The 26,360-nt window shown below is 38.8% G+C and overlaps 1 protein-coding gene across 1 annotated transcript in view; it reads right to left on the bottom strand.

Annotated features, from left to right (window-relative positions):
• The window catches only part of DDX10 (DEAD-box helicase 10), a 193,869-nt gene that overhangs the window by 11,131 nt on the left and 156,378 nt on the right, over positions 1-26,360 (bottom strand). Inside the window, exon 17 of the mRNA XM_074570042.1 lies at positions 1,608-1,741. Within this exon, the coding sequence (XP_074426143.1) occupies positions 1,608-1,741 (134 nt within the window). The remainder of the gene's footprint in view (positions 1-1,607; positions 1,742-26,360) is intronic.

Below are 26,360 nucleotides of genomic sequence, written 5' to 3' on the forward strand. Positions count from 1 at the left end.
ACTTCAGAGCTAGGGAACAGACCACTACATTTTTCACTCACACACACCTAAAAGAAATGGGGCTTCATCAGCATTGCCTACTAGAAACAGTCCTTGGCATATCCTACCGCGCCAAAATATGCTGGGACGTTGCCCAGAAGAGCTCTAGTTGGCACCATCCGAAGTCACAGCAGTTGTGGACAATACAGACAATCATGTGCCAGTACCTAAGATCACATACTGGCCAAATCCATTTAGCCTGTAAAGACATGACTGATGTTCCCTAGGCTGGCCCAAGCCAGCCGGGATTAACCGCCACATGCTGCGCTGCACACCACAGCCATCAACAGCTCGTAATTCTGACACGCTCCTTTCAGGTTCCCCTAGAAATGTAATTTTGTCCTGGACCCTGTCATCTTCCAAATCTATCTGTCACCACGTTGTTGCCCACTGCTCTTGCCCTTGTATTGACATTTTACACAGCTTTTTCATTCATATTACATGGAGTGGAGATACTGAACCTGCTTAGGGAAGTGAAAGACCAAAAGGAACTACAATTGACTTATATTGCCCTCTTCCTCCCCCTTGCGCAAAGAAAGAGCAATTCCCTGCTGCTCAGAAAAAGCAATACATTTCTCCCATCCTCGTCAGTTCTACTGACCAACACATTGGTGAACGGGCTACAGGGGACATGGTCACCAGGCTGTTAAGTTAGGGCTATCCAGTCCTTAAATCCATGTCCAACACCCAGTCCTATGTCCTGCCTCCACAACGTGCAGTGACAGGGGGCTAGGGACAATCTAGTCACTAAGATTTAGCTGATTCAGTCATGAAAAGCAAGAGATTTATGAACATAGACAAAATAAAGAACTATACTCCCATTTAAGTGTCAAGATCATGTTTCTGAATCTGTTACACAATAGGCTGTTTGTCAGAAACACACAGATGGACTTCTTGTTGCGGTGAAGCCAATGATAAAAACCACACGGGATTTCATGCAGTATCCCTCAGTCTTCCTGCAGTAGGTTGCCATCAACTACACATCCTCATCCCCACCCCATGCTTTGCTGTTAAGCTACAAGAAACAAAATCTTCTGGTTTATATAATTAAAAACACTGTTTTAAAATTAAGAAGAAAAGTTTAACATCGTTAATTTTATTATATATTTACTTCTAACTCGGATTTCACTTCATTTGTGGTATTGGAGAATCTGAGCAACACTGAATCATAAAACTTATCAAGTTGCACCGTGCACAAATTTATTTAATATAGCACAAGCACAGGGGGCTCATCCAAATCCTCAAATGACTTCAACGTTTTTCCTTTCAAACAGAACTGGTAATGTGACAGCAGAGAAATGTATTTCTGAAACACATGAAACCTCCAGGGAACTAGTCAAGATTTTTGCATGTGGAACAGTCTCACCGAGATGCCTTCAACGCTGACTCAAAAATCTTTCTCATACGGCTTCACAGAAGAAAATAATAGCCTTTAGCACTGATTTCTGTTCAGCACCTACCTCACACACAAATACTAAGTCTCAGGAGCAAGAGGATGACTGTAAAATGAAAAACACTTTCTAAAAAACATGAGCATTTCAAAATGAGCATGGAAGATGTGTACATACCTATAGCCGTCTTCACTTTCTGAACCCTGCTCTTCATCAGAATCTTTGTATTTATCAGGATCTGGAAGAGTGCTTGGATCGAACTCTTCTTCACTTCCACTGTGAGCAAGAAAGGCCACTGTTTCCTCTTCAGCCTGCCAGGTGACAAATGGAGAGTTACAAGACACGCAAACAAGCCCACGTGACTTGCCCATTACATTATGTTATACCCCATTAATAGCGGTACCGTAACAAAAACCACTGCCCTCAACTGCAGTCAAAGGCCATCGCTATTATAGCCATGTAAACGGAATAGTTTCTGTCATCATCGGTGCTCTCTTCCAAGGCTGTTTGTTAAAGGTTGAAGAAATATTATTCAAAAAGGAAGGACAAGGATTTACGTTCAAATTCTACCTTCCCAGTATGGTCATCTTAAATCTACCAAATCTAAGCGAGATTTGAGCAGCAACTAATCAAGAGTCATCTGAGAAAAAGCGTTTAAGTAAAACGAAGCTTTACTGTCTCTCGGAAACACACTGGCAAAGAGATACAAGCTTGTGGACACATTAATCCCTGCTGTAAGTATTTCACAAACTACTCTGATTTAAAACTCACCTGGGTGCCCTTGCAGTTAAAAACCAAAATGCTGCTTAAGCTGAATTAACTGTTCTAAGGGTGTTTCAGCCACCCACCACAAGTGATGCATGTGCTTCAGGCTTCCTCCCAGACCCTCTCATCTCCCCTCTCCGGCGCTCAGCTTCCCCCCATCCCCGCAGCAGGTCTCGGGACGGGCTGCCAGCATTGGCAAGCTTCCCCAGGGTGCAGGAATGCCCCACTAATTCCTTAACAAAGAGGGCACAGAAGATGCTGCTCCATAAAAAGGTCTTGGATAATATAGTAAAGCTGCCTGCTTTTGTGGATACAGGTTCTGCTCCACACAGTCCTGAACTGGTGGCACCACTTCTGCAAATTTTTGCTAGCAGGCACAAAGAAAGCAGGAGGACTGGAGGGCATATGCAATTGTATATGCATGCAAAAATGCAAACAAAAAGCTTAAGGGAATTTCTAAGCACGTTGAACCCTAGATGCATACATATTTATGCTGAAAAGCAAAAACAAACGCAAAGAAACTATAATTAAAGACATTGCTACCTTTTGTTTATATATTTAATCAACATTCACAGAGCTGAGTTTCCAAAACAGTACTCATTTAAATGATCCTTCACTCTACGAATAACTTCGCAGCATTAAATATTTAAAGTTCGTTTTTGTTCTGTTTTTTCACTATTTCCATCTATCAACCTAAAACCAAACAAAAACCATACCAAAGGTCCCTTTTACATCTGCATAGAGAGTGAGTGGAAGGAAATGAGCTGGCGGAGGGTAAGATTAGTCACCACTGCAAGGGCCCCTTATTGCTTGTCCAGTGACACCTCTGCAGGGCACTGAAAGCAAGCAGAAAAGAGGGATAAAAGCCAGATTTACAATCAGAAGGAGAAGATACTAAGTATGCATTTTGTTCTTGACTATTTTGAAATACTAGTAAAGGTAATTGTATAGTTGGGCATATAAAAATCACTAAAAGCGTGGTCAGACTCAGCAGCACTATAAACTGCCTAAGGCAACACAACCACTGCCTGAAAAGCATGGTGATTACCAGGAACTTCATGTACTATTTCACAACAAAATCGGGTTTGGTTTTGTGTTTTTGTTTTGGGGGTTTTTTTGTTGGTTTTGGGTTTTTTTTTTTTACTTTTTTTTTTTGCTTACAAAAATATCTTCTAGTTCATCTCTTAGTACAATATTACAGAGCACTACTAACTCAACAGAAAACTACTTTCAAGGTCACCTTTTTGTTAATGAATTTCCATATTTGAAAAGTATTCTGCATTAAATTATAGTTTATTTCAATTTCTTTGAACATTAAATATTTGCTCTTTACTTGTCCCTCCCATTGCATCTATTCTTCCAGTACAATTGGTGCATACGAGTTATATATTAAAAAAAAAAAAGAAAGAAAAGAGAGATGTAGCATTCAAAGCTGTTGTACGGAACAAAGTATTTTTTAATATGTATGTGTGACACTGCAACAGTGTTCTGTAATGCTAATATTTATTGTCAGTCATCATCTAAGTCTTGGGCTGTTCATTCATATTCTTAGTTACGTCTGTAAAATGTTGAGGCTGCATTCTTTCCCAAGTTTTGTCATTTATATATGCACATGTAAGACAATTACACATACACAGATCAAACCTTCACTTTCATTACACATTCGTATTCATTTTTTCCATCAGAAAATTTGCAGAGATGTGTTCAAGGTAATGCTTACTATAGCAAAAGAAATAATTGGCAAAGATGCCTCTTTAATTCACCAGGAATCATGAGGTTATATTTCTTATAAGTACCACCGGTTACGTATTCATTAAAATATTCGTAAAACCCTGAAATTGTTAAGAACTTGAGCATGAATATTTATCATCCACAGTTCAACAACATAAACTCATTATTTTTCCCCTCTTGCTTCAAATTTATATCAGCCAGTCAGAAAGAAGAACTCTTGTGACTTAACTTCACATTACTCGCCACAAGAGCTGGAGAAAAGAAGTAAAATCATTGTTCAAGATAACACTTGTACAAGTTCTTCAGATACAAACAGGATGCAATTTACAGACTCAGGATTAGATCCTTCCTAAGGAACTGCTATCAAAGAAGAGATTAACTGAAGAACAGATTTTCACCACCTGTACTTTATGTCTAAGGTTAGCAATAATGTGCTTTGGAGTTCAACTGTGGAAGGAAACCCATTCAGACATCACATCAGGCTGGCCAGGAGAACAGGATTCAGTGGTAACCACCTCGCTATTTGCGTTCTGCTCAGGGGTGACAAGCTCTCTCTTTTTTTTATACCAGATTGGCCCACGTATTTTGCAATCTACTTCCATAGAAACTTCGCATGAAGACTTTCAGTTTGAACACAGCATTGAGATGCAAACATTTCTGCATTCATATAGTCTCCTTCTGAGGTATAAGAAGATTCTTCTTACGCAAACTCAAGATTTTAGGGAAAAAAAAAAATCAGCAAAATTTCTGTGCTGGAAGCTTTGGAAACCGTGTTGCCTTCAACCTTCCACACTCGACCAAGTCAATAATGATCACACTCTACCTTACTGCAGTGATTTTGGAAATGCACACCAGATTGGGTAAACAGGGCAGGGTTCTCCACAGAACAGCTCCAATTCAGCTTCTAGGTGTCTTTGTTAAAAGACTAATGACTACATCCTCTCTTTGTAAAGAAGGCTGAATGGCTGCTGGAATTCAGGTACACCTGTTAGGCAGGCTAAGAGAAGCTCAAAATGAAGAAATTTATATACCTTTTTAAGAAAATGGACAATCAAGGTACTCAAGTATTCCAAATAGCAGAATGATGTCTTATTTCTACCAGGCATTAGGTGCTCAGGTGAAAATTATGTATTATCATCAGGTAAAAAGGGAGAACTGAAAAAACATACCATGATAAAAACCTGTACATACAGAAACGATGTTGTATTTTCCAAGTGTTAATTTATAGAAGCATATTTATTATGGTATTTAACTTAGATCTAATTTAAGAGCGGGGTTTTTTTATCCAATTAAATTGTCTGGAGTTGCAATTTTTATGTTCAGCCCTCGAAGCAATTTATCAGTTCCTAGCAACTAGGTTGAAGCAGAGTTTTGGCACTATCAGTTCTGTCCACAGTACTTTATAAAGCACAGTGGAGGGATATTTCTGATCAGCTAAAAACAACCTTTACGGTTTGTTTAGAAGTTGATCAGACTTGATTTGAGTCTATCAACAGTTATAAAATATTCAACTCCTTTTGAGCTATGCCACTGTTTAGTTTTTGATAATAATATGGCCTCTCCCAGCTAGTGCTGTTTGTGATTTTAATGCTAAGAAAAGGTAAGCTTTAAATACTACTAGGAGGTTGCCTTAAACAAGTACTTTAAAATAAACAACAACTTTGAAATTTTAGCTTATTACAGCTCCCATAAAAGGATATTTAAGAATGTAATCCCTTTCACGATCTGACAGCATTCCAAATTTTATTAATTTTCTTCTTTTTGAAAGTCATTTTTCAGATAAAAACGGGAGCTGTTTCTGCATCATGTTTATGATGGAGAACATTCACAAACAGAGAGGTTTTGTAGCATTTCCTTAAAAACATCTTGCTCTGGATTCACCTGATTGCCTCGCAAGCTGGGTTTTTTTCGTAGCCTGTACCCCCAACCCACAACACTGTGCCCCCAGCTGATGCATAGCTGCTGTGATATTTCATCATCTACATTGCCCCAACGGAATACAGCTATTCTGGCAGTTCACAAATAGAAATACAGACTTTGATGTAGCTGGGGTGTTTGATCCAACAGTTGCTTTGAAGATCAAGACCAAAGCCTTAACGATACTGAAAACTGACTGAGAGCCAGTGAGGTGAACCAAGTGCCGATCTGACATACAAAGAGCTGCTTAAACCATGCCAAAATTGGACAACCACACTCCATACCATCTAATGCTCATCAATAGCCTTCAAATCCAAACACTGAAAGCATCATTTCCACTAAGGGAAGGATCCTGCAAGCTCAGAGGGAAAAGGCCAACTTTCGACCACATTTCTAAGATACGTGCAGTGGTGTTTAAGGTTAACCTTCATGAACTGTGACCAAGTCACGCAAGCTTTCTTCCTGTTGTTGTCTACCCTTTGTCATCTGCACCATCATTGAACATTAATTCTAATAAGTGACATACAGGTGACATTCCACAATTGGCTTTGCCACTCCTCCTAGGCTTGCTTCTTCTTATAGATGACTAGGAAGTGATACAGAAAAAGGTGGGAAGAGCAGAGAACACGTTGTTGAGGGACTTTCTGTTCTCTTGGTCTGAAGCACACAGATGCATTCAAGACACACCACAGAAAGGAGATGATGTGGACACAAAGACGGTCAGCTCTTTCAGAAGGACTGGTCAAGTTCCATGGGTCTCGCCAGAAAGGCTGGTAACCAAAAACTGGAGAAACCAAGGTTGCAGGTCAGTCAGACAGACATAGCCTTTGCACTAAGATGATCTAACTGATCTTCAGGCTCTGAGAGGAGTCAGACATAGCTCCTGGTCTTCACATCAGTTTGTAGAATACCATTCTTGGTTCTCAGTAGAAGGGAACAGATAACTCTTCGCTTCGTCTTCAAATCATTCACCCTTCCCAATCACTAGCAGTCACACCAAGGTTCAACTTCATCCAGTCAGCCATTTATTTCTTGTTATGCAATCTGACATCTTAAGTAATACAATTAGCCTAGTTTAGTCAGCAGAATCTTGTTTTTACTAGTGGTCTCAAATAACGTGCATGAAAATACTTTATTTTCTTCCTTGGCATTACTAAATACCCCACATTTTATGGTCAGTGAACAGGTAAGCCTGTGTTCCAAACTAGCACACGCTGATGCCTATATACCAACACTCAAATCTTTGCTGTGTACCTACTGCAAAGCAATTTGTACTGAAAATCGCTCCTGCCACAAGCACAGTTCAGAACCACTGAAAACACAAAAATCATAGAAGTTTCCACACGTTCAATTCCGGCTTTTTTGTATTAGTAAAGCTTCTGTCATTTTCATAGTAGTAAGTTTATGCTTTATTTGTAGACTTGATCTCTACAAAGTACTTATAGTCCGAATCAGAATTAATAGCAACATAATGAATGCATATAAAGAAAGATAATAGAATTTGGTAAATTTACAATTACAAACTCACCTACCTCATATGAAATGCTGAAACTTCTAAATCTACTCAAAGACTTTTTTTTTTTTTTAATGTATTTGCTCTTAATATGCATTTGAATCATGATGGGTACCTCCCAGAACTATATCTTATGCTTTTCATTTTTTCATTTGCTCTTGTAAGACATATGTGAAATATCTACTGTAAAGGCAGGATTCTTCAAGTTGCCACTAGCCACAATTATCAATGTGATTTTAACAAAAGGGCAGACTAATATAATTCTGGTGGGAAAGGTCAGGATAAAACAACTATACTGTTATCTTAAATAGAATTCATGTTACAGATATGAAAATACAACTTAAATTAAGTTACTAGGTTGGTAGCAGTGGAACATATGAAATTTGGACAAGCAGAAGGGTTTAACCTACTGCGTATACTCTTGATTTTAGAGATTGCTTGTACACAGATTTCACAGGAGCGCAAGCTAATAGTTCTGGTGTAATGAAATACGGGCACAAGCACACAGGTGGTTTATTTGCCGTAACAGATCAAAGCTAGGATCTTTAGTACCATAGACAAAGTTTATGGCATTTGAGTTAACAGAGTAGTAGCTTCATCTCCGGCAAAGCATAAAGGCTCCTGCGCCTGACATGCCACCAGCTAGAGAGAGATGCTACCATTCACACTAAATCCCTGTCTAAAACAAAATTGATTTAAAGCATTTAATGATGCAAAGGCCTCAAACCAGAAAAGTCTAAGCAATTTTTATTTTGAAATTTTTCTAATGCTAGGTTGTCTGGTATCATTTTGCTTGCAAGTGAGCAAGTAGCACAGAAAAAAAATATATTTTTTTACCCCACTATGCCTTATAAAAAGAAATGGGTAAAAATGTCTGGAAGAATTAACCATTCCAACAGATGTGTCCAAAAGTCTAAGGTCCCCTCAAAAACAACGCAGAAAACCACAATGCAGAACACTGTTTTTAAACTTATATTCTCTACACATGAATATTTGGACTGTGTCTTTCTCTTTTAGGTTCACAGCAGTCATGGCTGTCTGCTCAAATACAAAAGTAATTCTCCAAAGTAGTCTCTGTGTTCAAACATTTCCACACATCAGTCTTCTCCAGGGAGCTTCAGCACACGTCCACAGAGACAGTGCCCACACAAGAGAATTTTCTCTGTATCACTTTCTGGCACTTTTGAACAAGCCTGAAGGAGCTGCCTCCTCTGCCTCGATGCAGCAGAGGCGTCCCACCACCACCACCGACAGCGGAGACTGGGAGCAGAAACCACTCTCTGCTTAGTGACTGGCGCATTTTTCAACAACGAGCAGATCAACAGCAGCACTGACACGAAATAATCAGAATGGAAACCTCGTAAGTCACATAATTCTATAAACTGGTTAGTTCTGCTCTTTTTCTTGAAACAACTGATTTGTATTCAGTACACAAGCAACAGCAACACTGACATTAAGCTCCTGTCCTACAAGACTTTCATGTTTTCACTGTACTGCTTAAGTCACGCACTCTAAATGCTTGTACAAAATACATATGCAAAGCAGCACATTTACAAAGAGAAAAATATGAATCAAATGAATTTGTTGCAGTGAAAGTTCTTTTAACTGCTACTGGTGCTTCTACATACAGAACTGAGGAAAAGAAACCCAGAAGTAGCATTGCTGCTCACGGCACTGACTCAACCGCTTGCTGTGAGAATAAGACCTCGTCTGCCTTCATTCAGGATCTATTTATCAGTAGCAAGAGATTCATATTTGTTCAGATACATACACAAACAAATAACCAGTAAATCAGAAAGCGCCTGACTGATGCTGCACACTTGCAGGGTCATTTATCATTAACTTTTTTGTTGTTGTCAAATCCACCTTCCCAAGCCATGAATCCCCTTCTACAAAATTTTGCAAAAGACATCTCCTGGTCCAAAGAGCATAAGGGTTAAGTAGAAGACATGAGAGAACAGATGAATACAGCCTTGAAGGACAAGGAAGAAGTTGCCTGGGGAAGATGATGAGCAATGGGCATGACCCAGCAGGTGACCTGCCCTCTCGCATTTCTACCGGCATTGCTGCAAAGGGGATCCTGGACGAAGAAACTGAGAAAGCTTCTGAGGTAGACTGGCAGCCATCTACCAGTAGCTTGTGTTAAGCGCGAGGAAAAGCTGAGGCCAAAAAAAATATCAAAGTGGTGTTTGAAAAATAAGCAAGCAGGCAGTAAACTGGTGAGAACTAAGCTCTTGATAGCAATTGACAGATGAGAGGCCATGAAGGGTGTTGAAAGTTAAGGGCCTGTGGAGACACATGAAGAGGTAACTTTGCAGCAGCATTTTGAATAGATACTAATGGAGCAAAACGACATTCATAAAGAAAGGCAGAGAAGACACTGCAGAAGTCAAGATAGAAAATCATAATATCCCTTGATAACAACTTCAGCCACGTGAACGAATAGGGAAGGCATGTCTTGGAAATATCAAGTAGGAAGAACAAGAAAGATTTATATGAGGCAAGATCTTTTAGACCAACTAATTGAAAGAAACACAATTTTTTCAGGTCTAAAAATAACATAAAGCAACTTCAAAGTGAAAAAAAACCAAATTAAGAATAATTGCTGAGAGCTGGCGTTACTCGGGAAATTGAGATAAAATGTAACATCATGTGTGCAATAGGGTTGGGGAATGTTAGTGCAGGAAGAAGCTATAGCAGGGTTCTCTGCAGGAAACAGAGAACATATAATTTGTCATCTGTGGAAAATGAAGGGACAAAAGGAGGATTAAGAAGGATTAAGGTAAGCACCAGAAAGTGACCATGGCAATACTAAGGCATAGGCTAAAGTGAGAGATAGTGGTGATACTCACAGTGACTGTGAAAGAAGACAGCAAAGGCGGCTGAACTTTTTTCTTGAGAATTGCCTAACCCATGAAATGTCAGCTGAGATTTTAATGTGGACAGAAAGGTAGAGCTAGAGAGACTAAGAGAAGACTCATTAGCACAGACATGAATTTGTATTCACGGACAGGATTTCTCCACAGATAAGAGGAGGAAAAAAGCAAAAGGCAGAGTTGTACAAAATGTTGTCATAGAAGGAGACTGAAGACTATGAGATTCCTGAAATTATGAAGGAGGAACTACTGGAAAAGACAAACACCAGAACAGAGGGTGGTCACATCCGCAAACCCCCTAAAAATTGGAGCAGATATGGAAAGGCCAAGTGAATGACCAACAAGTGAGAGGAAGGCTGATCAACGCCAGGACTTGAGAGAAGAGGAGCTGCATAAGAGGGAAATCAGAGAACGGTTGCTAAAGAACAGGATGGATGATGTCAACATGAGCCGTCAATGCACACTTGCAGCCCAGAAAGCCAAACACATCCTGGGCTGCATCAAAATCAGCGTGGCCAGCAGGTCAAGGGAGGTGATTCTGCCCCTCTACTCTGCTCTGGTGAGACCCCACCTGGAGTACTGCATGCAGCTCTGGAGTCCTCATCACAAAAAGGACATGGACCTGTTGGAGGGGGTCCAGCAGAGGGCCATGAAGATGATCCGAGGGCTGGAGCACCTATGCTTTGAGGACAGGCTGAGACAGTTGGGGTTGTTCAGGCTGGAGAAGAGAAGGCTCCAGGGAGACCTTACAGCCACCTTCCAGTACCTAAAGGGGGCCTACAGGAAGGATGGGGAGGGACTCTTTATGAGGGAGTGTAATGATAGGACACGAGGCAACGGTTTTAAACTGAAAAAGGGTAGATTTAGATTGGATATCAAAAAGAAGTTCTTTACTGTAAGGGTGGTGAGACCCTGGAACAGGTTGCCCAGGGAAGTTCTCAATGCCCCATCCCTGGAAGTGTTCAAGGTCAGGTTGGATGGGGCTTTGAGCAGCCTGGTCGAGTGGGAAGTGTCCCTGCCCATGGCAGGGGGTTTGGAACTACATGACCTTTAAGGTCCCTTCCAACCCGAACCATTCTGTGATTCTGTGATGTCTATTGAGTAGAACTGAAACATGTCTACATTGCAAATGAATAGAAGGGCATGAAGAAATGTGGCAGCTTGAAAAGTATGAAAGGTCAGCGGGGAAGTGGGAATTAAAGAATAACAGAGAATAACTGTAAGGCAAAGGTGAGTGGGCCAAAGAGAGGAAGACTATTGAGCGAAGATCTGATTGAGATGACAGACTGACGACAAAAGGAACCATGGTGGAGAGAAGAACTGACAAGCTATTTTAAAAATGGGAAAGAGTAGGAAAGGGGAAGAGTAAGAGGGTATGAAAATGGCACTGGAGCTGATTGGGAAGGAGGTAGAAAAACCATGAAGAGGGAGAATAGCTAGCAGCAGGTATAGAGGAATTAAATCAAAACAGCAAAACAGAACCAGGGAACACGTGGCTAAACACCCGAAGGCACCCGTTCACGTGGCAAATGGCAAAGCCATGAATGTTTCACCAAAAAATACAGAAGGTGTTAAGAGTTTACATGGGATCAAAAAGTAGGTAGGTAACCGTAATAAAAAAATATATATATATATATCTATTAGGGGATAATAAGTACAGCAGTGCTGTGCCTTTGCCCCTGAAAGTCCCTATACTGCAGATCTCCTCAGCCAAGGAGGGGTAACAAGATCATGACTGCAGATTTTCCTGCACACCAACTAGAAAGAACTGCCAGGTAGAAGGGAAGAAGGTAGGTCGCCCTCATTTCAATATGTAGCCATTTATGCAAGCAATTTTTCTTCCACTGCTATACTGTTTTCTATCAGTCTTCAAGGGCTTCTCGTACAAATATCATAGTTTATTAAATGAATCTAGTGAAGACGACTATCATCCCATTCTCAGCACAAGAACAAAATGTAGCGAGGGGAAAACTGAAAGCTGAGAAAACTGTCCATCAAAAGCCTAAGCCTGTGCCTAATTATATCTCATTAAATATCTCAGTGGTGATTATATGCAATAGCTCATTGAGGAACACACACTGTAGCACCTCAAACAGTCTCTGGGCTTTGTACTGATGCCAAAATGTTTTACTCCATTTCCAGTGACTGAGTAACAACTTTTGGGTTTAGTAATTGAAATACAAGTGGTATACAAATACTAAGAGTAGATGATCCGGCACTCATCTGTAGGTGTAATCAGCGCATTATAGGTTTCTAACTGACTTCTCCCTACTCCCCGAAAGTCCATACTTGCAGCAAATTGGTCTCAAACATGTTGTAAGCATTGAAGGCATCTTTACAAATTTTAACCTAAGAAATTGCAATTTTCAGCTAAGGACATATTATACCTTACAGTTGTTCGTTCTCTTGCCTGTTCATTTCAACAACATCTGAAAAATCTTTATACTGCATAAATAATGTATTATATCCATAACAACAGGATACAGTACACTGTATGATTGATTACCTTGGCATTTAGCTCTCGTGGGAATAGCTTTTGTGACACATGGCTCTATTGGACTCCCTGAAAATTACATTTTGGTAAAACTGTCTGAACGATCAAACTTAGGTATGGCTCGACATAATGTTATTAACTTTGCATAGGCAGGTACGAACTTGAACTTTTCATACTGTACCAAAACAATGCTATTTTATATTTGTTTCTCAAGGAATCAGAGATAGCAAAGTCAGGGTGGATCAATTTAAATCAGTGACTTGAATCACTAATTAAAATCCTTTTATAATTAGCAAACTTTTAATTTGCACAAGTAACCACCTCCACTCTTGTTTTTATTTCAGTATTCTGAGGCACGGTGGTTTTACACTGGACTTTACACAAAATTTGGTACTGTTTTATGCTAACTATTTAAAGTCCCAATTTTTTCTTCTCCATTTTTCTTTTCCAAAATGACATTAGCAAATGATACAAGAGCCATCACTTATTCGCCCAGTAATGACTATTCATTTTTTAATCATGGTTACTGTCAGATTGACTCTTATTCCTTCTGAAAGTGAAACAGATTTCAACCAGAATTATAATTATTTTCTAAAACGTATGTCTTGCATATATTACTTCAAAGTTACTAATTAATAGTTTAAATAGAACCATCTTAAATGCAGCAGATACATGGAAGAAAAAATAAGTTCATCCAAGCAGGTGCTGTATTGTAAGTTTAACATTTATGAAGGTATACATTCTCTGTTGCTAACAAAATTTACTACTTCTGAGCATCCTATCTTATGAGATTTTGGTACGGCTAACAGCCTCAAACCTAATTTATATTCACAGACTGAAAAGGACAGTAAGAACAAACAAACATATCCAGTTCCTCAAATCCTAGTATGTTTTTCAGCCTTTAACTGCACATTGAATTGAACTTACCAGATATAGCTAAATGAAGAAAATATTCTTTCAGAACCAGGAAAGGAAACAACGTGCTAAGAAAACAAAGTTAACTTTCCCAGTTAATGGTTGTTCTCTAAATCACATCACTATCTGAACCTTTATCGGCAACTTAATTTCTTGAATTGTTTATTTTTAGGTTATTCTAGTAAATTTTTTTCATCCATCATTCCTTAATACCTTCATTTTACCTACCATTTTTAACTTCTTAAAAAGAAAATAATGTATCTAACAAATTAAAATATGTATTTAAATAACTGTTTTGGTTTTTTTACCGAGCTGTTGATTTTTAGCTATCATGTTCTTAATAATTATAAGATGGTCCATCATCGTTGCCCCCCTCTTCCATTCCCCCAAATACTTGCAACACATAGAAAATGTCAAGGAAAGAGAGAAAAAGAAGGATAAATGTTAATCTCATTCATTTAAAAATAAATCATAGCATGCTTAGAAAGCTGTCAGAAAAAGTAATTTTAGCCTAACTTTACTGCTCATTATGAACTCCAGTGCAAACAGCTCATTTGCTCTGCTGACTTTTTGGCGTTATACAATCTGTTTGCAATTATGATTTGCCACACATTAGTAAATACTGGGAACAGAAATAGCAAACTGAAAACAGGATCTACTGGCCTGAGTGTAGACATATTGCCAGTTCTTCTTAATTCATTGGGCACAACTGATATAAAGGCGCAAGCTTTTATTACCCTAATAGACTTCCACCAGAAACAGAATTTAGTACAGCTCCATGACGTGCTTTCTCTATAGGTCATGTTGATGAAAAGCACTATCTTCACTACAAAAAAAATAAATACACCAAATAAAAAAGAAGCATGTCACTGTAATATTCATGAGTTCATACATTCTGTGAAGTTTAGGCTCTAACTCCGCATATCATCATCATCCTCTGGAACCTTTGCTTGTTTTAAATTAATAAAATTAATTAATTCTGGATTTCAGATTTGCTGTAAGAAGCTCAAAGACATGAACTAGCTGAACTGCTGTATCAATAACTTCTTGAGACTGGCAACAACTGGATGACTGGTCAATCTTACTACACTGGTAATTTCAATACCCACACACAAATACTGTTAGGTGCTCTCTGACAAGAGGAAAAACCCAGTGAACAGCTGTGTTCCAAAAATCCAAAACCTGTGTGTCCCACCTTCCTAGCTGGGACATCTTCAATCCTGACACAGAAGCCTCTGACACACGCTACAGTGCAGCTATGTCAAAAGAAAACATAAAGAGTTCCAGAAAAACAGGGCTGGTGGCCACCGACTCCATCCCCCTCCACGGTAAATAAGGTACAAATCCATCATTCTCACCTTTGGTTTTGAAGCTTTTGGTAATGAGGATCCCACAGTCTACTCACAAACTTATTCCAGTATTTAAACAATCTCATCATTGGAAGGTACTTCTAGAGTCTATGTTATTAGAATTTCCCTGTAAGAAACCTGCTACTTTTTACACCAGTCTGAGAACAGATTGCTCGTTTACTCTTCAAGTGTTTGACCTATTTCCTTAATTTCTCTCCTCTAGATCACACCAACTAACATAGAAGCTCACCAGCCTGGATACAGGTTTGAAGAACACTTTTTTTGGCCTGCTGAAAACTGAGATGCAGAGCTGTTGCTTGTCCTGCTGAAGGACAAAAAGACTCCGCAAGCCTACTTTCTGAATAGATCACCAGTTAAGAAAACATGTCCCAGCTGGTTTGGCTTCCAACAAGCCGACAAAGATAGACTGACCGATCAGTCCGACATGTGCTCATGTTCTCATGTATGAGGAGAATTGCAGCACCTGGAGAAGGAGAGAAAAGCAGAGTGTGGGAGAGGAGAACTGCAGCTGAGTGGTGACCCGTGTCAGGGGCCATCAGAAGTCCATGTCAGCCACCCACTTCAGCTGGGCTCCCCACTCAGGGCAGCGCCATCCACCCCCTCCAGTCTTCATGGAGCACCAAGAGCATAAAATATGTAAAACAAATAATGGAGGACGCTCCACAGTATCGGTTTTCACACTGAACAAATTCAAATCGCACAGTTACATCGTTAACAAAACCTTCACAGCGCCTTTGGCTTCTGTGTCATACACTGGAATTTGAAAACTGCAAGCAGCCCTAGGATCCAGGCTCCCACGAGGTTCTGGTGGTCTTGGCTACATCCCACTGCTGGAACACCCAACTCACAGGCCCAGGCCCCAGTGTGCTAAGCTACGCACCCCGGCCAAGCTACTAGAGAAGCACAAATGTCCTTTACTACATCTCTGAGGTCCCTATGGGGTTCCAACAATAATCCACCCAATGCATCCGACTGTAGGATGACACTTCAACTCATAATTTCTGGTTTTAATGCAAATCACCACTTCCTCAGAAAACCAACCAACCAAACCCAACCAAAGTCAGACTGATATAAGTGTTTTACCGCTGGCAGAAATAAACGCGTAAAAATCTTTCCTAAACTGCTGGAGGGACGTACAGGGTCTCCTGTGGCCATATTAGTACCTCCTAGAAACTCCTCCTCAAGATTTACTTGGGTCTGAGAACCTGCAAAGCCACATAAAGGATCGATCAGCAGTCATTGGTGTTTACCATTTCAATCTCCACAAAAATCCAAACCCAGCAACCATAACATACCCCATACCTAAAAATTATATTCAATTGCTACTTTCTCCACTACCTGTCATGCAATGATTTAGATTTACGTAATTCTTCAATTCTTGACCTAATACTTAAAATGATAGACAAAAGCCAGTCTTTTTTTCTTTTTCCTTAGAAACCATTTTCATGTGTTACGTTGAACAAAGACAAACAAACAAAAAAACTGTGACTTTGAAACAATATTAAACATTATTATAATTTTAGAGACACAGTAGTATTTCTCCATCTGAGAGATGGTGGACCCTAAGTGCCTGATCCCCTTTACATAAGTCACATATCTTTGCACAGGAAACATTTTACCTTGAAAATAATATTTTTGCTTTCTTCAGGAGTTGCAACAGAGAAGTTTAGGATTTCAGCTTTATGGAATAGCTAAAATGCTTTCTGCCTCGGTAGAGCCACCTGATTACAACATTCAGTTGTGATTTGATTGCATCCGCAAACCTGTCTCCTCATGCACGTAACTTAAATGTGTTACGCTTCCTTTTTAAGTTACTGCAGTTTCACAAAATTTTGAGGATAAAATTTAATGACCTATTGAAAAGAAATAAATAATTTGTTATATCACATTCTACTTGGCATACAATATTAGCACAGAAAACATTTGCTAGAGGTACTGTTAAGTAGAAAACCTTCTTACATTATGCATGACTTCCCAAAGCACTGAGTACATATTATCCATCATGAAATTAAGAATATATAACTAAATTTAGAAAGAGGTACATTCAGATCTGTGGATCAGCATTCTGACATCTCCAGTTATGAGTTCTAATTAAACTTTCTTTTTATATTAAGTCTATTTTTCTTAAATAGGCAAAAAATCATGTTTTATACATTATGCATAACTAAAGAGAGATAAAAAAGTTATGTGTAAATGCATTTCCTTAAAGGGACTTCATAATTCAAGTCACTGTTCCATAACTCCCCGTCATAGTTATGATGAAGCAGCATCACCACTGAACACAATCTACCTCTTTGAGGGCTTCAGACGCCCTGTTGCCAGTCCCTTTCAGCCAGTTCCCAAAAACCACTTCCTACGATGACAGGATGATAAATGAGATTGTTGGGTGATACAGAGCGTGGATTACTGTTTTGTCAGAAGTAAATTACAAAAAAAGAAAAACCAAAGAGATTCTTGGACATGTCTGATGCATCAGACTGACCCTCGATTCCGTAATTCCTGTCCTTTGGTACTGAGGATCTCTCACCACTAAGCAGATGAGGTTTCACTCTCTATTTTTCCACGTGATACAGCACATTTAAAGAATCTTCATAACTCCCTGCTATTGCAAATAAGAAACACCAAGATGCACCTAGATGAAGCTCAGTAACTGAAGTCCTAACTGCCCTAAATGTCTCTGTTCTCTCAGAAGCTGCGTCTCCCAGAGTGGAGACAGCAGAACCGTGTGGCAGCAGCCCTGTAAGCTATCAGGTTACTGCCCTACGTATGAAAGCCGTGCAATCCTGGTTCTAGGTTGTGCCATGGGCTGTGGTGTAATCCACAGCTGGTTTGGGTTCATCTCACCAACTTCTACTGTGAAAGCAGAAACTGCCAAGAGAAAGGTGGCTCCACTCCAACTGCAGTCAGAAACCCTTTCAGCAAGCTAACCCCACTCGTGTTCCCAAGTCTTCCCCGCTGCATTTTCCCCGACAAGCAATTCTCCTTGTCGCTATGGAGTCCTATCACTTAACCCATGAACACCACATGCACAAATACCATGGAGTTCTGATGGGGCACCGCACGCTGTGGCAGCTCACACACAGTCACACGTTAGGAGTGTTCCTACCTTTGCTAGACAGGAGAAGCTGGCAATGCCTGTTACATCCAGGATCTCAGCCTGGTGAGCACCAAGAACCACTCAGCCCAACAAAAAACAGCAGCAAATTAATCAAGTGTTGTCCCTCTAAACATGAACAGGTTCAAACGAGTCTCAAGCAAGAACTGAAACTAGAATAACTAGCACACCAAATTACCAAAACCAAATAGTAATTCGCAAACAAGGGTAGCCCAGCGTAAAGGAATCAGTATTTTGAGCTTCAGGAAGCCTTTGAGAATGGTATACTGACACTGTGGCACAAAAGAGAGGTGGTTTTGCAGTTGGGGTTGGCTTTGTACTATTACAATGCTTTTCTTCATTTTTTGCTTTCTACATTTGCCAAAAAATAGTTTTTATTAATAGAGCCTAGTACTATATCATTCGCTTTTTAACCTGGATAAATACATTTTCAGAACATCCACACCAAAACTCCTTGAAATCAGCACATTTATATTTACAAGTTCTACATCACTTCCTCTTTGATCCCAATCAAATGCACAAACACAGATTTACTGGCTAACCAGTATTAAGTAGCAGCTGAAAGTGGCTCTCCCTTGGGAAAATGGCTTTATTGAAAGACCAGAAATCTATTTTCCTACTGGAGAGAAACCTACTTAGAATTCAGGAGCAGCAGCTAACAACTTCTGATTTATCTGAGCATCTTCTGATTTATCAGCTTCATTCCATTTCCTGAAAACTGGACAGCTAGAATGCAGCACCTGCTAATGTTTCAGTACTAATTCAACAAAAACTGTTCTTTAAATAGACATTTTTAATCTCTGAAGTAATCTGTACTACCAGAAAATTCTGATTTTACATGTCTATTTATTTCCTCTGGTTGTTCAGACCAGCAGGTAGCCAGAGGTTGGGCACGGCCATGTACTGGTACAAAGAATTTCCAACACTTTTTGTGTGTATTGACTTGTGGAAACAAGCATCTTGCCCAGGTAACAGCCACAGAAAAAAACAAAATATACAGCACTTATTACAAGTTTCTGAGAAGGGAAGATTTTGTGCGTAACCTGAAAGATACGTCTCTTCATAATATTTGACTACATCATTCCTATAATAGATTCTGTGCACATGCTGATGAAATGCTGCCTATATGTAAACAATGCAAATAAGAGGAGGCAAAATGCTTTAAAGATGTGTGCAGATAAATTGAGAACTACCATAAAACAATTAGCATAAGAAGAAATTCAAATACTGGAAAGCTATTTTGGTTCTAGCTTTGTTGTTTCTGCTTCATTGCTGTTAAATGTTGTTAAATTCATTTTATTGCAGGCACACAGTGCCATTTTCGAGATGATTAATTTCATTTTGCAAATGTGAAATACCTAGAATTTCAATCTAGAATTGTCATGGAGTGAATTTTGAACAAAGAATTTGTCAAATTTGTTCTCAGCTTTATTTCCCTATTCCTCTTCACCCTCTCAATCTATTCAGTGCTTTTGATATGGCTTGCATAATACACGCCACAGTCACTTTTATTTTGTTAAAGAACACTTATTGGGAAATGAAGATGAACCAAATTATATTCCATAGCATTTGGAGAGAATGAGAAGTGAACAACAATAAACCTCCTGCATGCTAAATAGAGCCACTGACTGCAAGACATACAAGAAGTACTGCGCCAAAACATTCTGCCGCTCCACTGACATCTCTGAATTTGAACAAATGTGGCTCATTAAGCTGAGGCAGAATAAAGACAAAACTGAAATGGAGATTTTCCAAAGTGCTCCACTTGCAGGTACCTTATTTATGAATTTTATTTTATTTCCAATATAGGTAGAGCGGCAAGAACCAATGTATTGCATATGCTGTAATAAATCTGAAGAGGTTTCAGATGGTCAGTCTTAAATCCCTGGTTTCTTCAGAAGGTGTAAAAGAGTTAAATAAATGGCCTAAATGGAATAATTCTACAGATGGGTAAAACTGGCATTTTAGAGGAAAAAATAAGAGTCATCATGGCATTTGTACAAAATGTAGTTGAGAGCAGTTAATTCTGGAACCTTTCCAACACCGAGAGGATGCTGATTTATTTCTTTTTTTTTTAAAATGAATGGTGATTTGAGTGCAGCAAGTGTTATCCTGTGTGGTACCCTGTACCTTACTGATATTGTGATTTGAATATATGTATCTATTTACAACACAATTCATAAAGAAGAATATTATATATGCATTTTTCAGCTGGTCATACACATTTTTGAGAGAGACTTAACACTCATTTTTCTCACTTTTACAAAGGAAGCATTAAACAGGAATTGCTCAATGCAGTTACGCACACACAGGCTGGGATTGCTAAGAATAATATCAAGCACTGCAGAGAGAGAGAGTCAAGTGAGGTTCGCGCTGTTTCAAAACTCACAGCCTATGAAGAGGACACTAGTCCCTCACAGATGCCACATGGAAGCCTGATGTTCCCTCCTCCTCTGCACACTGACCAGAGGAATTTTCCAGATGTTAAAGAAAGATAACTGGCTAACAAAATGTGAACTGCTCATATACTGAGCCCTTTCATGCTTTTGTAGTTTAACAAATGTTTTGCTAAGGTCTCCAAAACCATCATTACTAATTTGCTTGTCCATTTAACAAAAATAATGCATGTCCGTGTACGACATCTACAAGATTTCTTTATTGCTTTGAATTACCTGTTCTATTACAATTTTAATTTCAACTAATTTCTGTTAGTCTGTTAATAAGAGCAGTGATTTACTCTGTCATATATCAGGTATTTAGAGAACATTTGCAAAGCTACACCAATTAGATGTTTTCCTATAGTCAGGAATTTGTACTATTTAATGCAAGTATACAAAAGAAAACCCTGTAGGCTACACTGGAAAGGCTGATTATGTCAATGAATTCATACATAAGAAATAAAACTAAGTTTATTATCCACCCTAATTTAAATCAGGCATGCTTATTTCTCCAGGAGTACTTCCAACCAGAGGTAGACATCATTTTCAACCAACAAATTATCTTTTCATAGAATGCTTTACCGGATTCGAGACTCCCCAGAACCACAGTAATACGGGATCCCCTATGGTCCAACGCAGAAGAATATGCAACATTTCAGTTACTTTCAGTCAACAGGTGAGCTTTCTCCACACTAGGGCACAGTCTAGCACTCCTATGGAGATGGTCAGCAGCAGTTTTATGTCAGAAGATTAGTTCAATATCTACCAACTCATTCTTAATTAAATGAACTGACAGCTCTCCATCAGCAATCAACATTCACAAGATAAGTTATGAGCAGAGAGCAGCCAATTTCCAGTTAGGAATGGCTCAGGGGAAACAGGCATATTTGCTTTAATTTGTTCCAAGTGAAAGCATAAAATGTCGTCATGTGTTCGAAAATATGACGGTCACGTGCCCATCTTCTCCTAGATGAAGCTAATCCTGACTGCACACAACCAAATGCTGTTAGCTGGTTACAACAGTAGCTTCTTGCAACATTTCAGGATCTCAAAGATATTTTTAAGTGCTAAAACGGGCATATCAACAAGCAGATATTACACAGAGCTGATCAAATTTCCAATCTAAACAACTCTCAAAACCTAGTCAAGACAAAGCACCTGTGTTTTAGCATGTATCACACTGACTGGGTTACAGCTCGCAGAGAAGCCTAGAATTTAACTCCGTTTGCTCTCTGACTATTCAAGTGGTGGTGTTTTGCCTGTAAAATTTAAAAAAAAAAAAATTGTTATCTATAGTGCCTGACCTTTAATTCTGGCTTAGATGATACTCAAAAGAAGACTGTACTCAATTGTTCTTAGCTAATTACCTGAATAAGTACAAGCTTTTAAAATAAATCCTAATTATAAATGTTAATTAGTAGAGTATACAGTTATTCACAGTTACTTAAAAAAATACTTTAGGCATCTTTAGGATCAAACAGATTTCCCATGGCTTTGTCACAAGCTGTTTAAGTTTAGCACTTTTTTTTCTAAACACATAGGACAGTTTCATAAAACGAAGGTGCTACTTTAATGCAAACAATATTTACACAGCTTTGTTTAAAGAAAACAACTATCTATATTCCTAGAAGTTAATGTACAATCTGACAAATGATGGGCTACTTGCAAACATGTTGCATTGCCAAAGTAAAATCACATCACTTTCTTCATTTCAGTCTCCTTACTGAGAGATGAAAAGAAAACTATAAATTCAAATTACTGAACTCATCTCGAATATCTGAGATAGGCCATGCTTCCAACCATTTTTTCTTTGAAAGCACACTGTGCACATGAGACCTGTCCCCTTCCATCGTTCAAATGTTTGTGGCTGCTCTCTAAGTCATCCCTATTAAACAGCCTGTGATTTAAGACTCAAAAAAAATATATTTAAAATGAAAAGATATTTCACTTCATCTTAAGAAACCTTAATTCTTAGTTAGCCTCAATGCACTGTTTAAATGGTGTTAGGTACAAGTTTCCCTGCTAGAAAGTGCACCGTGTCTCACTGAAGAAGTAGCTACAAGAATCAGTTGATGTATTATTTCTTTTATGATGTTGCAACAGTAAGAAATATGCTATAGAGTAGGTTTTTTTATGAACTCCCCACTTAAAAATAAATTTAAAACTGTTGCCAGCATGCAACTCTTTTAGTGCAGTTATGATTAATGTAGCTGCCATAAGGACACATGCAAAAGAAGTCTAATGTATTAAAAAAATATTCAGGACAACATTTGTATGACTGGAGGCTACAGCAACACCTCCAAAGAAATACATCTGCATCAAGCCTTTTGCCTTACAATTATGTTTTCTCTTTATTTCCACAAAGTGCTACTCTGTAGACCTGATGGTTTTGCATTCTTTTCAACTGGAGCTGAATTCAAACACACACAGTCACAACAACTGGAGACACAAATCTTTTCAGAGCGCTCAGATTTTCAACATCAACAAGAAATCACTTAACCAACACACAAAAAATAACGTAGGGATTAACCATTTCAGCTTTTTTCTCATCTGATAACATATATAGTGGGGAAAGAGAGAGATTAAAACATCTGCTCTGAGTATGGTTTCAAGTAATTGAGATTAGAGAGTACTGAAAATCTGAGGCAACTTGTTTTTTATTTAAACTCTGATACCTCCCGAACAGAGAGTATCCCATGCAGAGCAGGAGTATTTACAAGCAGTACCATGCCAGAAGTGCCACTACATTGACAAATATTTGCAAGGCATCTCAACCTAGACAATAGGACAGTATTTTATATATTGATGTGTTTAAATTTCCTTTTTGTTTGCCATCTTCAGTGTCATCTGGTTCACTGAACCTCCTCCCACAACTGCCCTTAGGTAAGTGCAAACAGTAGGAATTTCCCCTAAGACAGTAACGACTTCTAGAAAAAAAAGGTAGAGGACAGTACTACAACACAACCTATAGACATCTTTACTGTTAATTATTTAGAAACAACAATTCAATTGCTTGAAAACAAAATCTTAGCACCAAAAATTCAACTAATGCAGGAATGGAAGGGGCAGGCAACCACTCCATAACAACTTTGCTGCCATATACCGAAACACTTCCCAAACAAAACCCACAACTATAAAATTCCTCAGAAGATTTTTCCTAGTTTCTGTGAAAGCTGGGAATTTGTAGAGGGATGTTTTCAGAGGATGCTGTACCTCTAATTACAGAGGAAACCAAAAAGAAACCCTCAACCCTAATGATCCAGAGGGAAAAAATAAAATAAATACAAAACCTGGTGACTGGTTAAATCCCGAGCCCAAGAGCAAAATGCACCCCTGAGGTATCTAACAGACTTTAAACCATCCTCAGCAATGTATTTTAACTTCAGCTTCCAGGGAAAGCAGAAAGAAGTCACAAACAAAATGAACATTAAAATGTATCATTATTATATTAAAATATATTAATGTAAAAGATATACAAACAACTTGCTACTAATTTTAGCCCTAACTTAATGACCTGATCATAGAAGCCAAACCAATGTATCTCATTATGATTCCTTTAAATGCAGTTTACTGATACAGTTTTTAATAGCCTCTCTGACCACTTGACCATGGAAACAGATGTCACTGGTATGAATTAAATTACTTTTTAAGACCATTTTCACCTAATAAATCAACATTTTTGTTCAATGACAGCTGTATTATTAGTATTAGCTACTCTGAAATATTTTTTGTACAAGAAGAATGTGTAACACCAGAAGACTTTTGATTTGAAAAAAACCCAGCCTGCTACTGCCCAAACTAATGCTTACTATTGATTTCTACAAAATTAAAGTCTATCATCAGATATAAGGAAAAAAAAAAAAAAGGAAAGCTACATTCAGGTTTTCTTTTTAAAAATGCATTTAAAGAGTTTACATAAAGTCAGGACCTTAGCTCCATCAGCAGGTTAGGACAGAATTTTTCATTTTAAATAACTTTCAAAGATACAAGGGGTGGGGGGGTGGGTGGGTGGGTGTAACCAACAAGTGAATAAACCTCAAAGTAGTGGATATTGCCCAATCATTATTAAGAATATTCCTGTGTAATCTGTTCTGCTGCCTTTTAAAAAGCATTCCTAGAAATGACAAGTCATGAGGCTGCTTCACAAAGGAGAAAGTACTACAATTTCAAATGGTATGACTTCTCTGAAGAACTTCAAAGAACCATCTTCCAAAGGAAGAGTCCAGAACGTTTCAGGCAAAACAGTCAAGGAGAAATTATAGCCCACCAGCCTCTATCCTCTCCTTCCGATGTACTATGGAAACTGCCCGTCCGTATCCAGAGCCTCCAGACTATATGGCAACTTAACTCTCCAAGTAAGACTCTATTATGGAGGTCAAGTACCATATTTTTTTCTATTTTGCTGGACTGACATGGTGACATGCAAACTTCACTGCCATAACTCAGGCAACAGTGCAATAAAAACGTTGGCAGTTGATTCATGACAAGTTAAGAAGGCTATACAATATCATACCTGGAAAGGATTTAACACATTTACAAAAACATTTGTTGTTTTCAAGAAGCCACCATAATCCCTATCTGCGTTTTCAATCGTAATCCACAGACATTTGAAAGTCAGTATGGTTTGATGCCAAATAATTGACAAAGCTGTTGAAATTCTGATACCCACTATGTGACAACATGGCCTGGAAGGCACCTTTGGAAACGCCTCTCAAAAGGAAGATGATGTTATCAGCAACTGACCCGGAGGGCAGTGCCAACTTGCCCTAGCCTACAGTTACTAATCAGCTGGAAAAAATGCTTGTACCATCATCACGTATCTGCATTGCAATTTCTTAAATTCTATCTTTACATTTTCTCTCTTTTTAAAAGCCTTTTCAGATAACAGAGAGGAACAACTGTCAAGTAAGCAAGCAACTAGCCTGGCATTTGGGAAAACTGGCTCAATTCTCTGCTCCAGCCAAACACTGGAAACAAAGCGTAAGGAATTCACTCCGTATCTCCCTCTGTTCTTCGCTTGCACACGGGAACAGAAGTAAATCCTGATCACAGACTGCTGTGAGGAAAAACACATTAAAAGATCACGAGGCACTCAGTACTACAATCACAAGGTCTGCAAAATTTAGACAGACTAAAATACTGGATAATAATTTATTAACCTATCTGAGTAGCACACATAGGAACAGCATTTCAGAATTCAGAGCTAAATGACAGCTTAAAATTTCAGTCCGTGAAGACTTACATACTACTATTTTAAACGAGGCTTTCATTCACCGCAATGAGTGTTCTAGAAATACCTTCAATTAGACTAAAGGCAGACTCACTTCATTTAGCAGCTCATTACAGTGGGAAAGCTGTTCTAAGGCCAGTTTGTTAAATATGGCTAGAATTAGAGTGGACATCTCCCGCTTCTTCAGTAAGTTAGGCGGTTGTTGGTATTGCAATACAGACAGTGCTTTATCACCAGCCTTTGTTGCAACTTTCCAATAGGCAACTCAATATCCTTGCTTACAAATATCATACTTAAAATGCATGTGTTATAACAACAGAAAAATTGTAGCTGTAATGGTTGATGGGCAAAGAGACTTCTGTGCTGACATCTTCTGCGATATACAGCGGTCTAAAAGCAGTGACATGCAAGAACTGACTGAAAATATTTCCAGCGAATGGTGAGGGTTACAGATGAATAACTCGAGCAGCTCTAGATGTATTTGATGTTTCAGGCTGCCAATAATTAAGAGCCGGGAAGACAGTAAAATGTTTTGAAAAGAGTCTGTATGATTTTGTTTGATAATG

Source organism: Larus michahellis, chromosome 1, assembly GCF_964199755.1.
Source record: "Larus michahellis chromosome 1, bLarMic1.1, whole genome shotgun sequence".
In the NCBI taxonomy this organism is placed as follows: Eukaryota; Metazoa; Chordata; class Aves; order Charadriiformes; family Laridae; genus Larus; species Larus michahellis.